General features: G+C 38.3%; 1 protein-coding gene across 13 annotated transcripts in view; it reads left to right on the forward strand.

The window, feature by feature from the left end:
- Positions 1–16,683, forward strand: part of FBXO34 (F-box protein 34) — an 87,550-nt gene that overhangs the window by 52,534 nt on the left and 18,333 nt on the right. For 4 of the 13 annotated variants that reach the window (XM_054513720.1, XM_054513719.1, XM_064571087.1 and 1 more), the window contains one exon: positions 534–680. The exons of 6 other annotated variants lie outside the window; for them this stretch is intronic. In XM_054513720.1, coding sequence (XP_054369695.1) covers positions 673–680 — 8 coding nt within the window. In that variant the 5' untranslated portion in view covers positions 534–672. Of the gene's footprint in view, positions 1–533; positions 681–1,794; positions 2,798–16,683 lie in introns of those variants that run through there. 3 more of the 13 variants (XM_054513722.1, XM_064571089.1, XR_008508134.2) reach the window with 2 other exon arrangements.

Here is a 16,683-nt window from a genome sequence, read left to right on the forward strand (position 1 = left end):
GTCCCTCAGCTACTTAAAGTTTGCCTCTCAGACTTTTTTTCCTTCTTAAATTGTTTTTGGTATTTTAAAATTAATATATATACTGTGGTCAGAAATCCAACATTGAAAATACATTTAAAAAAAAATGTCCCTAACTCTCCTCCCAACTGACCAGTTTGCTTGACATTAATGTATTTTTCTGTGTATTTGCAAACTACACATGGTCTTTTCAGTTTTGTTTTACATCAGTAGTATTATACTAAAATACTGTCCCCTTTCTCCTGCTCCCTTTCCATTGGATTGGGTGAAGTTTTTAATATCATGGAAATTAATCCTTTGTATATATTGCAAATACTGTTTTCCCAATCTTTTGCTTATCTTGTAACTTTATGGTGCCTTTTCCCCAAATAGATATTTACAATTTGTATCTAATCAGATATGTCAGTATTTTGTGTATTTTGTTTAAGGAAGGAGGAGTTATGTCCCACTAAGATTTTAAAATCATTCATATTTGACAGAATTGGATTTTACTTTTTTTTCTTTTTTTTTTAAAGTAGGCTCCACACCGGGCTTGAACTCACAACCCTGAGATGGAGACCTGAGCTGAGATCAAGAGTTGGACACTTAATTGACTGAACCACCCAGGCGCCCTTGGATTTTACATTTTACTCAGTCTGGCACTTTTAAGTTTTTATGATGAAGTAGGCATCTAGCTTTCACTCAAATACCCAGTTTTCTCAGTTTATTCAGACATCCTGCTTTAATCATTTAGGATGTTGTTTTCTTGAACTATTTATCTATTTCTGCTGTCTTACCATACTGTTTTGATTACTCTGGTTTTTATGTATATTTTGGAAGTTTTATTTTTCCCACTACAAATCTTGTTGACTGTTCTCTTTTTAAATTTAGATATAAATTACATGCCATTAGATTCACCTTTTAAGAGTATACAGTTCACTGGTGTTTAGTATAGTGACAAAGTTGTGCAACCATCACCTCATTTTCATCACCTCCCAAAAGAAACTTCATACCTGTCACTCCCCACCCCGCCCCACACACTCCCACTCTCCAACAGGCCCTAGGCAACCATTAATCTACTTTCTGTCTCTATAGGTTTGCCTATTCTGGACATTTCCTACAGATGGATTGTAAAATATGGGACCTTTTGTGTCTGGATTCTTTCACTTAATGTAATGTTTTCAAAGTTCATCCATGTTGTAGTACTGTCATGAACATGCTGTGAAGGCACACTCACAAGTTGTGTCTTTCCACAATGTCAGCTTTATTCATTCATAAAGCAAGGTTAACATAATTATAAAGCAGGTTCAGGATTCCAAACTCAGTGACATTTCATCACATGATTAACTTAGCTTCTCACAGGGCACACAAAGCAGAACACAAGTCACACAACAAACAAGATAACACAGGGCTAGGAAGTTAACAAACCAAATGAGAAAAGTCAGTCTGTGAGTATGCAGTTGAGATAAGGCCTCTGTCCTGTCTGGGTCAGCTCTGGGCACTTACTGCTTACCATGTTCAAGGAGTGAATGATCTCAGTTCTGTTCGGAGATCAGGCAGAGCCTTTGGTGGCAACTGCCTTTTTTAAATGATCAGACATAGAAGGGTCAATGCCTGAAGAGTCTGACAGTTTGCTGCAAAAATTCTCTTTTTAAAGGGCTTTAATCAGTCTTGGGCCCTGCACATCTCCTCTGTTTCTGCTCGTTACCAGTTCTAGGGTGTTGTTAATTGGTACTGGTTTGGGTGGTATCTCATAGCTGCAGTACCTTTAACTGCTTGTGTCGTTGCTTGGCACAGGCCCCTGCTTGACAGAAGTGACTCCATCTTGCTTTCTCTTGGGGGAGAGGCAGAGGGAGAGAGAGAATCGCAAGCAGACTCGTCGCTGAATGCAGAGCCCAACACGGGGCTCGATCTCACGACCCTGAAATCATGACCTGAGCCAAAATTAAGAATTGGAGGCTTAACTGACTGAGCTACCCAGGTGTCCCCATCTTGCTCTCCACAAGTACTTGTACCATTACTTCATTAATCCATTGTATGTATATACCACAGTTTGTTTATCCATTCATCCACTGATGGACATCTGGTTTTCACCTTTCACTTTTTCACCTATTTTAAATAGTGCTGCTATAAAATTTTGTGTGCAACTATTTGAGTATCTTGTTTTCAGTTCTTTGGAGATAAATCACTAGGAATAGAGTTGCTGGGTCATGTGATAATTCTTTGTTTAGTGTTTTTTTGTTTGATTTTATATTTTGATCTTTTATCTGGTAAGTTTTTGAACTGTTAGACCAGTAATTTTTAATTTGATTTTTAACAGGAAAGCCCCATAACCTGTAGTTTGCAAATAATAAGAGATTTTTGTCTCTTCCCTTGGAATATTTTAGTGCTTGTCTTTTGGTAATGTGATGGCTGGCATCTTCGTTTTATTCCTGGCTATAGGATGGGAATGTTTTTAATATTTTGCTATTGGGCATGCTATTTTCTATAAGTTTGTTAGTTTCCTTTTTTTTTTTTTTTTTCTTTTTAAGATTTTGTTTATTTGTCAGGAGAGAGCACGGGGAGCGTGAGGCAGAGGGAGAAGCAGGGGTCCCTGTTAGTTTCCTTTTATTAAGGTGAAGTTTTCCTGTATCCCTAGTTTGGTAAGAATTATTTTGAAAATCAGGAATAGGTGCTGAACATTATTTCCTTGTAAGAATTTATTGCGATGTGGTATCTTTCCCTCAAACTGTTAATGTTTGAGGAGCATTGGGCTTGCACTACTTGGTTGATACCTGGTTACTTGAGTGGATTTTTCTTCTCTTCCAGGCTGATGGTTGGTCACACATAAACAAAACACATTGGCAGGAGACTAGTAGGAGACCAATGCAGGTGAGAAAACTAATGTGTTTTGTGTATGTGTGACCAATCTGAAAACCAACCTAAGAACCTTCGGTCTGGAAAATCTGTAGCGACAAGTTCAGCAATGGTGTAGAGCTGTACATGTTAGGATATAGTCCAACATGTTTATTTTTTTCAGTCCTCTTAGTCATTTTTTTCCTGCAAACTATCTATTTATTTATTTTAAAGATTTTATTTGAGAGAGAGAGAAGGAGAGACAGTGAGAGAGTACAAGCGGGGAGGAGAGGGAGAAGCGGGCTACATGAAGAGCTAGGAGCTGGATGAAGGGCTCGATCCCAGGACCTTGGGATCATGACCTGAGCTGAAGGCAGATGCTTAACCGACTGAGCCACCCAGGCGCCCCTAAACTAAACAATTTAAAATCTTGTTATTCAGAATCAAGAAACACACTCCTTTAAGTGTTTATAAATATACTCCATAATTGGTTCTGCTGCTCCTCCCACCTTGTTCCTGATAAAAAACAAAGCTACAGAATGCTTTGAATTTTAAGCAAGTGGCAAATTATCTCTGTTCACAGGGTGCTCATCACCATAGTAACAAGGAGCCAAGTCATTTTTGAAGTGGGGCAGGATGCTTGTCCATTGCTTTTCAGAAGGACCTAAGACAATCCAAATACCTTTTTGTAGATTAGACAACAGGCCTGCTCAAGGTGTGTCTAAACATCTTCAGCATACACAAGTCACAGATGAAATAGTTTGTAAAGGAGGTAGAATCCCCATTTGAGGTTCTGTCACATTATAAAGACTCCAAAACAAATCTAGATGGGCTTTACTTTCTGCCTGAGAATAATCAAGTAGCTTCCTATTAAGGCTCATTAATTCACCCCTCACCCCCACGCCATACATGTTGAAGGCAACTGGTGGAGAAGGTCAGGGGGACTAGGGAATTAAATGAGGCAAAGATGAAAAATGAGTTTTAGATTTGGCCCAAATTGTGTGGGCAGGGGTCACAGGTAATCTTTGGTTTAAATATGTGGTTAGATTTTGAATTGCCTTGTGTTAGATCTTGCTATGGAACAAGGTTGTTTGGGAACTAAATCTCAGAGATTTTCCTTAAATGTGTTTAAAGCTGTATTTAAAGCTAAGTTCTGGGGAGAGGGTTGGTGGAGAGCAAAAAATAATAGATCAGGATTTGAGATTTGTCACCTGAAACATCTACCATGATTTTTGGAGGATGTGAAAAAATAAAACCAAATTTTCAGGTAGCTAGTAAAATATAGAGGGCTATCTAATCTTTTAGTTTATGAATAGAATTAAAGAGTTTAGGAAAATCAAAATATGACCTATTTAAGGGAGCCTGACTGGTTCAGTTGGTATAGCATGCAACTCTTGATCTTGGGGTTGTGAGTTTGAGCTCCACGTTGGGTGTAAAGATTACTTAGGAATAAAATCTTTTTAAAAATCCGTTTTTGGACTAGCCAAATAATATGGATAATAATGACAAAAAGGGCATTTTTAAAAAAGTAACCTCTACGCCCATCATGGGGCTCGACCTCATGACCCTGAGATCAAGAGTCACATGCTGTACTGACTGAGCCAGTCAGGTGCCCCTAAAAAAGCGTAAGTTTAATTATTATCAGGAAAACAGGAGAGTTTGAGATTCAGGATAGAAAAACTCCCAATAATATAAACTCGGGGGGCATTTTGACATTTAGAACAGCGAAGGCCTCCTGAAACAGTTGGTATAATTTTTATTCAACAAATATTGTCTACAATATACTCTTTTGGGCCTCAAAGAGCAGTGAACAAAAGTCTTCTCCTTGAGCTGATGTTCAATCAGACGAAGATGCACCGACACGGATACATGTCAGGAGGGAGGGAGCAATTGTTGTAGAGAATGTAAAGAAAGGATAAAGGGAATGGGGAATGTGGGAACTAGTACTCCTTTATGTGGATAGTCAAGGGGTACCTCTGTGAGAAGATGAGATTTGAGCAGAGAGATGGAAACAGCCAGTGATCCAGTAAATATCTGGGTGTTAAAAAACAAAATTCATCCTATTTGAATAAATTTGAAGATCTAATTGGCTTTCTTAAGTGATTCATGAATCTGCAGCATCCCACCTAGCAAGTAAAGGAGAGCTCCAAGGATGTGTACAAAATGGAAGGTCTTTATAGGAAGAAGGGTGGGGCAGGAAGGTTATTAGCAAAAGAAAAGGTTTTGGGCTAGAATCCCCTTCCCTTAAAGGGAAGGGCAGGAGGTCTGATTATGCTGATTACTCCATCTTCCTTTGGGGGATGGAGTGGGCCCTTGTGACAGAGTACCTCATTTCTGCTGATCAGAAAATTCCTGACTGACCCGGTTAAGACTGCATTTCTGGGGGAGGTTGATACTGCAGTTAGCTTAGGTATTAAGCCCTCATTTGGTGACTTCACCTGGCCCAAGTGATGCCATTTTGTACCTGTGGTTTTCTTTTTAACAAGGGTGTGGTACAGAAGAAAAGGATGGAATTTTCCTTTTGCCTTATGGGATTACACTGGCTGCTGAGTTTGAGAGTAGACCATATGGAAAGCAAGAGTAGAATTGAGAGAACTAACGCAGGTGAGAAACCATGGTGGCTTAGAACAGAATGGTAGTGGAGGTGGTGGATGGTACAAGTTGACCCTTGAGAAACAGGGGTTTGAACTGCATGGGTCTACTTATATGCACATTTTTTAATAGTATAATACTGTTAGATGTATTTTCCTTATGATTTTCTTGATATTTTCTTTTCTCTAGCTTTATTGTAAGAATACAGTATGTAATACATATACAAAATATGTGTTAAACAGCTGTCTATGTTATTGGTAAGGCTTCTGGTCAACACTAGGCTGTTAAGTTTTGGGGGAATCAGAAGTTATACTTGGATTTTTTACTGCATAGGGGTAGGGAGGTGTCTGTGCCCCCAGTCCCCCTCATTTTTGAAGGGTCAGCCGTAGTTGGAGTCTGAGTATATTTTGAAGGTAGAGCCAATGGGAATTCCTGATGTGGTTTGGGAGAGAAAAATGCGGTCAAGGGTGACTCAAGGATTTTGGCTTTGGAAGTTGGAAAGTAGGGTTGCTGTTTACTAAAAAGGGGAAGACTGTGGGAGGGTAGTGGTGGAATGTGCACAGGGAATCAGGGTTTTGATTTTGGACATGTTGAGTTTGAGATGCTTATTAGACATCCAGGTGGAGATTTTGAATAGTTAGTATACAGACCTGGAGTCCTAGACAGAGGTTTGGGCTGGCCACTTTGGGGCATAATGTAGGTTATATTTAGAGCCATTAGACTTGGATGGAGCACTTAGCCAGTTTCCAGTCTGTCTGAGGAGCCCTGGGACGTCTCAGTGAACTCACATGTGTTGCTGCAAAGTATTTTAAAATTTCCAGAAAAACAGTATGGGTGGTGTGTAGACTTGACATGTATTAAAAAAAATTTTTTTAAAGGTGTTTGAGATGTGTGCTTGTATATTTCTGTATAAGCTGAGTGCAGTTTTTCTTTTTTTAAGATTTTATTTACTAATTTGAGAGAAAGAGCAAGCACAAGTGAGGGGAGGGGCAGAGGGAGAGGGAGAAGCAGACTCCCCGCTGAGCAGGGAGCCCAGTGTGGTACTTGATCCCAGGACCTCAGATCATGACCTGAGCTGAAGTCAGATGCCTAACTGAGCCACCCAGGTACCCACTGAGTGTAGTTTTGAATGTACACTTAGTGTTTCTAACAAAAGCAAACACAAAATTCACATTTTATTAAAATTGTTCCCCAGTATATCAATCAGTCCCACATAGCGGAACTGATTGTACTTAATTAGAAGTTTTTGGAGGGGTGGGGAAGAGAATTTGCCCTGAAAACTATAGAGAATCATTGCCTGGAGGCCCAGGGAAGGGCTGATGGAGATTGGTGCAAAATGTCTTTAAAAAGCACTTTATTTCTAAAATTGATGCGTATTTTGAATTTTTCTCTAATATTCTCTTCCCATTCTTAACCTTAGAAATGTTTAAAATTAATTCCATGGAATAACATTTGCTGCAAGAATGAATGCTTCAGTATGTTCTTCTCTTTAAAGTGAGTATACTATTCAGCTTTGAGATGTGAAGACTCAAAATTTGGGAGAGCTGGATGTAGTCAGGCATCTTTAGAAGGAACGTGATCTAGGGGTGCCTGGGTGGCTCAGTTGGTTAAGTGTCCGACTCTTGGTTTTGGCTCAGGTCATAATCTCAGCCCCGTTGGGCTCTGTGCTCAGCGGGGAGTCTGCTTGAGATTCTCTTTCTCCCTTTCCGATGCCTCTCCTGCTCCCTGCCCCAAATGAATAAATAAATAAATCTTAAAAAAAAATTGAAGGAACATGGTCTTGTTAAGTGAGCAGGTGGAGAGATTTAGAACAATTAAGGGAATTAACTCAAGCTCAGAAGAGTATGAATACCTAGGAAGTTAAAATCCATTTGGCTATATCACTGAGGAAAGTATATAATAAACCGAAGTTGATGAGGCTTTAGGAGGAGCTTAAAAAAATTTTAAGCTATGCTTGTTCTGCCTTTAGGAAGGGGTGGGGGTGCTGAATTTTCTTGTACTGAGCAAGTCCTTTGGTTCTTTTTTTTTTTTTTTAAGATTGTATTTATTTGTCAGAGGGAGACTGCGTAACTGAGAGCACAAGCAGGGGGAGCGGCAGGCAGAGGGAGAAGCAGACTCCCTGCCGAGCAGGGAGCCCGATGCAGGACTCCATCCTAGGACCCTGGGATCATGACCTGAGCTGAAGGCAGACGCCTAACTGACTGAGCCACCCAGGCGTCCCAAGTTCTTTGGTTCATAACGGGGGTATAATTAGTTGTGGGTCAAAAACTGTACATCAGGAGTCATCATAGCTTGGTTGAATTATTCCTTAGGTTTTTTCTTTCTTTGCTTTTTTCACGTGTAACCCAAATCTTCTGGTTTAATAATACTGGTACCAGAAGAGGAGACAAATATGAATGGAGGACTCAGGTACTCCAATTTCTGAAATTGGAATTTTGATCCCCATTATGACTTAATAAATCGACACTAATTTTAGTATAAGCCAGCCTTTGGAGTCTTGTCAGCTCAAGAGTTCAGTGATAAAAGTGGGTGTTCTGGTCCTGTATCAGTGTGTGAAGACATGGCTAGGTGGTCATCTCATGGTTCTTTGATTTATAATTCCCACAGTAAGGAGGGTTCTGGTTCAGGAAACCAAGTAAACATTACACTTTCTTTGTTTTTGTTTTGAGCATGAAATAACAAGATTGGATGATTTTAAAACCAAGTTTTATATTTCTTGATGCCTTTCACTCCCTTTCTAAAATTTTAACTAGAATTCTATTCAATATTATTTTGGAGAGTCACTGAATTTCCTGTTACTGGATTTGTGGGATGTGGGTAGAAATGTGATAGTGGGATAGAATTAAAATATTTGTGCAACTTTGTTTTAGAAAAGGCATTTTGGGATTTAAATCTTTGTTTAAGACCAAAAAGAAAATTACACAATAATTTAATTTTTCTGATAAAATTTGCCTCTTTGAGCCTTCCTATTTCCTTTTTTCCTGGGGCCATGCTAGGAAAAATGTTAATTTTTGTACTGCTTTTTCTTTACCTTATGGCTAGCCTTTATTTTCATGTTAAGTTCAAAGATAATGCTTTTCCTGTTTGATTTGCCTGTTTTTTGTTCCTCTACTGATGTTTCTCCTTGCCATCTTCCCAAATGAGAACCTGTAGAGGCATTTATCTGTAGTTTTGATTTGTGTGTTTACTGTAATCATGCAAGAAATTTAGGGCTGAGTTGCATCAGATAGCTATGACATCAGTCTTCTCTTTCCATCAAATTTAGTTTTAGTGTTTAAAACTTAGGAAATACTGTACTTTTACGCTAACAGTGAGTGACCTAAAGAATAATCTCTTGATTTTTAATGTGATTCCCGGGTGTTCATCCTTTCCCTTATATTGTCTCAAAATCTCTTTGAATTTTTTTTGTGCGTGTGTCTCTCTCCATAAATCTTCTAAAATTTGTTTCAGATCTAGAGTATTGCAGGAATGGTTTGAGCACACACCAGGATCAGATTCAGTTCCAAAAAAGACCTTGCTTAATGTGCCATTTTGTTTCTGTCTATTATCCTGATGTTCTTATCCCATTTCTAGATTTGTCATGTAAATGGGCACTCATATTCTTTCTAATGAGTTCTACTTACTAAGAATTTTTTTTCATTTCATGATATGGTTGACTGTAAAATAGCTTTCTGAAATCTTATGCATTAAATATATTATTTATATATGATACATATGCTCAGTACTTCCTTTTCTTTCCATGAAGACCTTTTATGTACATATGCTTTATTAGTTTGTCTTCCAGCTAGAATGTTTATTTAATGAGGATGAGTATTTTTGTATTTTGTTCACTACTGTATCCTCGGTCTTTGGAAGAGTGCTTGGTACATAGTAGATGCTCAGTAAATAATAAGTGAGTGAATGAAAGATCTAGTTAGTATCTTAGCTCCCAAACTGAGATTTGAATAGAAGGAGAAATGATTGCTTGAATGTTCAAATTAGAGACTGGAAATTATTTTATACTTGTGAAATGGAAGAAAATTCAACTTTAAGGATTGGTGAAAATTCTCAGGGATAAGAAAGGCCTGATCTCTTTAGGCCCCACAAGATAGTTGCAATTTCTTTCTTTCTTTCTTTCTTTTTAATTAAGTAGGCTCTGTGCCCAATGTGTGACTTGAACTCATGACCCTGAGATCAAGAATTGCATGCTTGGGTTGCCTAGGTGGCTCAGTCGGTTACCGGGGTCCTGGGATGGAGTCCCACATCTGGCTCCTTGCTCAGTGGGGAGCCTGCTTCTCCCTCTGCCTGATGCTCCCCCTGCTTGTGCACTGTCTCTCTCTCTGACAAATAAATAAATAAAATCTTAAAAAAAAAAAAAAGAATTGTATGTTCTACTGACTGAGCCAGCCAGGTGCCCCAGTAGTTGCAATTTGAGAATGCAGTGTTGGTGTTGCAGATTTGAATGAGGGTGGGTTTAGAGATCTTTACCTTCTGTGTAGTTTTAATCAAATCTTTGTGGTATACACTCATAAATATTTTAATAGTTTTTCCTATGCTGCTCTCATTCTCTCTTGCACTGAATAATTTCTGGTCTGGAACAGTATTTTGAAAATTTGAATAACATGTGAATCCCATCCAAAGGAAGAAATTTATTGAAGCCTTTTAATATAATAGATAAAATTTTAAAATTTTTACGTTGCATTATTATGTAGTTACTAGTAAACCCTGTATGCTTCTAGGTCTTATGCAACTATAAAGAGAAAATAAATACATAACATAAATAGTACTTTAATATTATTTTGACACTATTTTGAATAAAGTTTGAAAAACTAAATTGATTACAGTATAAATGCTGATTTCTACAGATTCTTTTGTGTTTGTCATATTTTAAAGATACCGTGATAATTCATCTTCTCTACTTTTCTCCTTTGGGCTGCTGTTGAAACCTTTTTTGTTCACACACTGGCTTTCATTTTGCTTTCATTAAAACAGGGTTTCAAGCACATTGGAGCATATCTGTAGGTGTTAAATAATTATTTTCCAGTTGAATTCAGGAACTGAAGAAGAACATCCTATTTGATTATCCTTGGGTATTTAATATTTTTCTCAGCTATACATTTCACTCAGAGTAGAAATAAGAATTATAGTAAATGTTATTCTCCTGGAGGGCATTGCTATAGGAAACACTGAATGAACTGATTTAAAGGGTCTATTTATGCATGAACTTGGGTTTAGCACTGTCACCTCTCCATTAGATTCCAGTTAATACAGGTTAGCTTCTGGTTTGCCTCTGGAAAATGTTTAGTTCTCTGCTAATGACTGTAGAAGGCTTTTTGGATACAAAGTTCTTTCTCAGATTGTCTTTTACTTTGCTTTCTAAAAGTTGGAGGGAAATGTTTAAAATTAGATGGGACTGAGTGTCAGTTCCTGAAATAAGACATATTACAGTGTTTTCATAGGGAGAACTTGGTGTACCTCTTTATTTGAATCTTTTATAACTTAAAATGTAGTGTTTTGGGTTTGTAGCATATCAGAATATGTTGACCTTTGAAGTCATGGCTACATCACTACTTGATTTTGAGCAAGTTTCAGTTTCTTTCTTTTTTTTTTTTTAAACAGTCTTAGGTCTTTTATTTTCTTTACATTTATCATGGCATGAATTCATAGGGAATGGGTTCCAGCAGTTCGGGCTCCTTTTCATTGGTTCTCACAAAGTGCGCTTCTCTGGGTGGGGCAGGCTGGCGCTTTCAGTTGAACCCAAGTACCTTTCTCTTTGGCTTCCTTCTTTTTCTGATCATTTTCCTTCACATGCTTCAGGAAGCTATCTCGGCTCTTTTGAGTGTTTAATATGCTCAATGCGTACATTAATTCTCTTGGCAAGAATCTTGCCCTTAACTTGTTTGTTTATAACAATGCCAACAGCATGCTGAGTAACATTGTAGACTCTTCCAGTTTTGCCATGGTAACATTTGTGGGACATTCCTTTTTGAACAGTGCCCATTCCGTTGATGTCCACAATATCACCTTTCTTATAGATTTGCATGTATGTGGCCAAAGGAACAACTCCCATGTTTTCTAAAAGGCCTAGAGAACATATAGCGGGTACCTCTCCTCTTTCCCTTTGTGTTGGTCATTTTGGCGAATTACTGGAAGATGGCAGTTCCAGCCGAAAGGAAGCGCAAGTTTCAGTTTCTGAGCTTTTATCTTCTTTTCCGCACAGTGGTTACAGACTGCAATACAAAAACATTGAAGGTTATAGGTTTGTGGTGATAGGAGGACCATAGTGGGATAGGCACACAGAGACCGGGGAGAAAGGAAAGAAGGAGCAGCTGGTACAAAGGACCCAAGATGCAAATGATCTGAGGAACAGATACAAAACATTCCTTCTAGCTCAGGTGCTGGTATGTTTAGGGAAGATATTTGTTTTCTTTTTCCAGTGGGCTACTGTTTGTTAGCTTGTAAGACCATCTTGCCTAGGGAATAGAATCCTGCTTTGAGGCTGACAAGGAAGAAGAAAGAGTTAGACCCTTGAGTCACAAATTCCAAGTTTGTGAATTACGATTAGTTATTTGTACTAATAGTCTGTTTCTATAAGATTGGCAGTAGGAAAGAGAGGAATGGGCTTATTACTAGAAATTTGGGGGAAAAGTTTTGTATCATTTGTAGTTCTTACTATATTTGGCTTTGCTGTTTGGTATGTATAGTTTTTCCACCTATTAACCCAGCAGTGAAATCTGATCTTAGGTATCAGGTTCTTCTTTGTGGTTTGGTTTGTTGATAATTGAAGTGCCTAAAGGTTCTGGGTATGAATTCTGCATACTTTATAATTAATTTAAAACCAGGGAAGTTAGGATTTTCTGTTGAAGTAGTTAATGACACATTGTGGCTTTAAAATTAATGTATGTATAGCTGTTACACCAGAATAACCAAAACATGATAATAGGACATAGTTTATGTTTTTAGTGCCCTTAAAGATGAAAGTATTTTTAAATTTCTTGGTGTCCTTTTCTTTCTAGTTTGGGTGTGTAAGAGTCTGTTTATCAGAAATATTTTAGCACTGAAGTTGGTTTGGCATTTTTTTTAGATCTTTGTAAACATGACCCTAGACAGCTGTGTTTAATATAGTAAAGAATCATGGGGAGACTTTACAGTGTTTCTTGTTGGGACTTAGTGTATGTGTATTTTAGTATTTAAAGGATGTGGTTTGGGGCTTTGAAAATGAGAGGGAGGTTGCCTAACTCATAGCTGAATGCCTGCTTAATCTAGATTGTTCTGTCCTAGAGGTTATTAGCAACATGAAAGTTGTTTTTACTCTAGTGAAACTGACAGTATTGTTAGAAACCTTTTGTGGAAGTTACGCACATTGCTGGTGAGTAGGATTTTCTTTAAAATCTGACATTGCATAGGAATGTTTTAGGTAACTAGGGTGCTGGAAAAAAGCTGCTACTCAAGCCAAACTACTTTTTGCTTTGCAGAAAAGTGACCATGACCTGGAGGGTATCCTCTGTGTCTCCACCTCATCCACCTTCCATCTCTGAGCTCGCAGTGCACTAGGTCAGGAAATGGTGGGTGGAGTTGCTTAATTGCATCAACTTCCTGGGCTCCCCAAGTATTGATTATTCATATGTTCCATTTAAAAGATTGTTGCTTATTGGCTGGTTTCTTTTAAATCCTTAGGTTTGACATTGATTCAGTCTGATGAACGCTTGCCAAGTACAAGGCACTGTGCTGCATGCTCTGTGAGAGCTACAGAAAGGAGTGTGATTACTCATACCTTTCAGTTTATAGTATAGTAGGGGAGAGGAAGACAAGATAGACAATGGTTAAGTGTCCCAAGGGAGGCATATAAGTAGCCATTCCGTAACATTGATGGGTGAGGGTGGGGCAGTGGATGAGACCTGGGCAGGGAGGGGCCCAGCGGGGTGAGCAGTTTCAGTAGTTCTAGTGGGTAAAGAATGAAAAAGATGGTGGAAAAAAGGACAAATGGCCACTGTGAAGGTGAAGGAAAAATACAAGGAAGAACTAAGGCAGGAGCTGTTAATTAGAAACCCTGAGATTTCCCAAAATTCTGTGCAGAATTGTTTGTGTGCTCTGGCCTTTTTTCTTGGGCAGAGAACTTTGACTTTTTCTCAGATTCTGAAGTGTCCAGAATCAAAAAAGATGGGGAACCACTGCTAAGTTATCAACCTTTGATAACAGAAGATATTGAGGCTTTGTAGAGAAATTAAGTCATGGGGTAGTACAGTTTTTTCTTGGGGGAAGTAGGATTTGGAGGACCGAGTTTATGAAATTGTCTCTGGAGCAGGGCAGGGATTGCCTTGTCAAACTGGGTGTCCCACCCAGCAAGTTTGGTGGATCCATTAGTAGATTGCATGACAGTGAAGGGTAGGTGTTTTGAGTCAAAGGAGTTTCCTAGGCATTATTTCCCCCTTTATTTGGAGGCCAGATTGATGGAGATGTGGGCTACCAGGATGCTGTTGTAGAACAGTTCCCAGGGCTTACTTTTCATGTAAATTGTTCTGTGCTTGATCCCATGGGGGGAATGTATAAAATACCACACAGGGACCCTGCCCTAAAGGAGTTGATGGTATGCAATGCTTTCCTTTTGGCTTTTTGTTCAGCTTGGATTTATGTATGTTCAGTTAATCTTTTAGTCTTTGATCATTTCCTGGGCAAAAGAAACATTTCTATTAAAATGAGCTCAAAATGACTTTGGTCTGTGACTTAATTTTCCTTTTAAAGAATGGAGAACCACTGGGATTTGAGGATTTAGGAAATACCGTCATAAATATACTATACTCGTAATTAGGAAGCTCTGTACAGCTAATTTGGTGACTTTGGGCAAATCATTTGACTCTTCTTACTGTTAATTTTTATATCACACAGCTTTAAAATGTTATAAGGCACATTTTATTTTTTTACTTTTATTTTTTAAAGATTTTATTCATTTGAGAGAGAGAAAGCACAAACAGGGGGAGAGGCAGAGGGAGAGGGAGAAGCAGACTCCTGGATGAGTTGGGGGCCTAACATGGGGCTTGATCCCAGGACCTGGAGATCATTACCTGAGTGGAAGGCAGATACTTAACCATCTGAGCCACCCAGGCGCCCCTATAAAGCACATTTTAAAAAATGATTCATCCCCTAATACTCTAAGATGAATTGCTTGTATAACTGATTATTTAAAAATATTCATTATATGGGCGCTTGGGTGGCTCAGTTGGTTAAGTGGCTGCCTTCGGCTCAGGTCATGATCCCAGAGTCCTGGGATCGAGTCCCGCATCGGGCTCCCTGCTCTGCGGGGAGCCTGCTTCTCCCTCTCCCTCTGCCTGCTTGTGTTCTCTCTCTCTCTCTGTCTGTCAAATAAATAAATGAAATCTTTAAGGAAAAAAAAATTCATTATACTTTAATTGATCAGTTTCCACATTTGTGAAATGGGAATAGATAATAATAATAATAATCATAATTGTATGTATCTCATAGAGTTGTCCTGAAGATGAAATTAATGCACATACATGTTTAGTAAATATCAGTGGCTACATTATTAATAATATTAATATTTTAATACTATCATTTTCCCCTTCCCCATGGGTGAATGTAATGGGGTGTACTGTTATAAAAGAATTTATAATGAGATATAAAATTTCCTATGCATTTATCGAAATGTTTAAATTATATTTAAAGTTATGGAAGCTAAGTGCATTTCTACATAAGGCTGATTTGGGTATTAGACTGCTCCTTTAGGTTACAGAATGAGAATGAGGGAATTGAAAGCTGTGTCTGTTTAAATAAGAAATGGATGGGGCGCCTGGGTGGCTCAGTCGTTAAGTGTCTGCCTTCAGCTCAGGTCATGATCCCGTGGTCCTGGGATTGAGCTCCTCATAGACTCCCTGCTCTGCGGGAAGCCTGCTTCTCCCTCTCCCACTCCCCCTGCTTGTGTTCCTTCTCTCTCTGTGTCTCTCTCTGTCAAATAAATAAATAAAATCTTTAAAAAAAGAAGAAATGGATTGATTGGTCTTTTTTAGGGGGGATTGATTGGTCTTGATCATTGTTGTCTTTCAGTCCTTTTTAATTTGACTCTTTGCTTTTTTTTTTTTTAATCTTTTTTGTTGCTTTCTGATTTATTTCCTGTTCAGTTTTCAGTAACTGGTGTGGAGTAGAATTTATATTGGCCCGTGTCTGAACCAGGAAGGAGTGATACATCAGATAACGTGGGGCTTAGTGGAGAGGGACTTAAAATGAGTCCTGTGGAGCTGTTTCACCCAGGAACCACTGAAGGAACTCCACAGTTTCCTCCAAATCGGACTCTATGCAGCTTCACCCTGTTTGTGCATAATGAACATTTCTAGGCTCATTCATCCATATTTTTCCAAATGCTTCCAATTATTTATCCTTTTTAAAAACCAGTAATTATGGGAAAACTCAGTTATGTACAAAAATACAGAAATAGTAGAGTCATAAACCTGCACTTAGCTATACCCAACTTCTACAATTATCATCTCATGACCAGTCTTGTTTGGTCTCACAGCCATTTCTTCTCTCCCATATTGTTTTGAAGGAAATCTCAACTATCCTATCACTTTATCTAAAAAGATTTTAAGATGTATATCTAAGAGATGAAGACTTAAAAAAACATACATACACACATACATATTAATTTTTATAATATGTCTGTTTGGCTCAGCATCCAAGTATTTAGTTGGTTTCTTAAGTTTCTTTAGCAGGTTTGTTTTGTTTTGTTTTGTGGTTTTTTTGTTTTTGTAGGCTCCACACCCAATACAGGGCTTGAACTCATGACCCCGAGATCAAGAGTTGCATGTTCTACTGACTGAGTTAGCCAGGTGCCCCTTGTTAACTTCTTTTAATGCATAGAGTTCCCCCACCCCCCAAAATCTTTCAGTCTTTCTAACTCGGAATTTGCCTGAATAAACCAGCCTTATTTTGTTCTGTTTTCCTGTAGTCTAGGTTTTACTGTTTTGTATCCCTCAGATTTTTAACATATTTGTGTCTCCTGTGTTTCCTATAAATTGGTAGCTGACTCTAAGGGACCAGATTAGAATTTTTTTTTTTTTTAATGTCTTTTTTTCCTCCATCAGGAGCATGTGCTGTGTCCCGGGTTTGTGATGTTAACAGCTACTGATAATCAATGCCTAGATCCATTAATTCAGTAAAAGTTGGAAAATGGTAACATATGTTTCTGTCATTCCTTCCATTTATTTTGAATCAAAACCTATGAGGAAATAAAATTTTAATTTAAGGCATTAATGGCTTTAAGTGTATTTA

This window comes from Mirounga angustirostris, unplaced genomic scaffold (genome assembly GCF_029215605.1).
Source record: "Mirounga angustirostris isolate CCGP_5_RB_7025 unplaced genomic scaffold, mMirAng1.0.hap1 SCAF_9, whole genome shotgun sequence".
Classification (NCBI taxonomy): Eukaryota; Metazoa; Chordata; class Mammalia; order Carnivora; family Phocidae; genus Mirounga; species Mirounga angustirostris.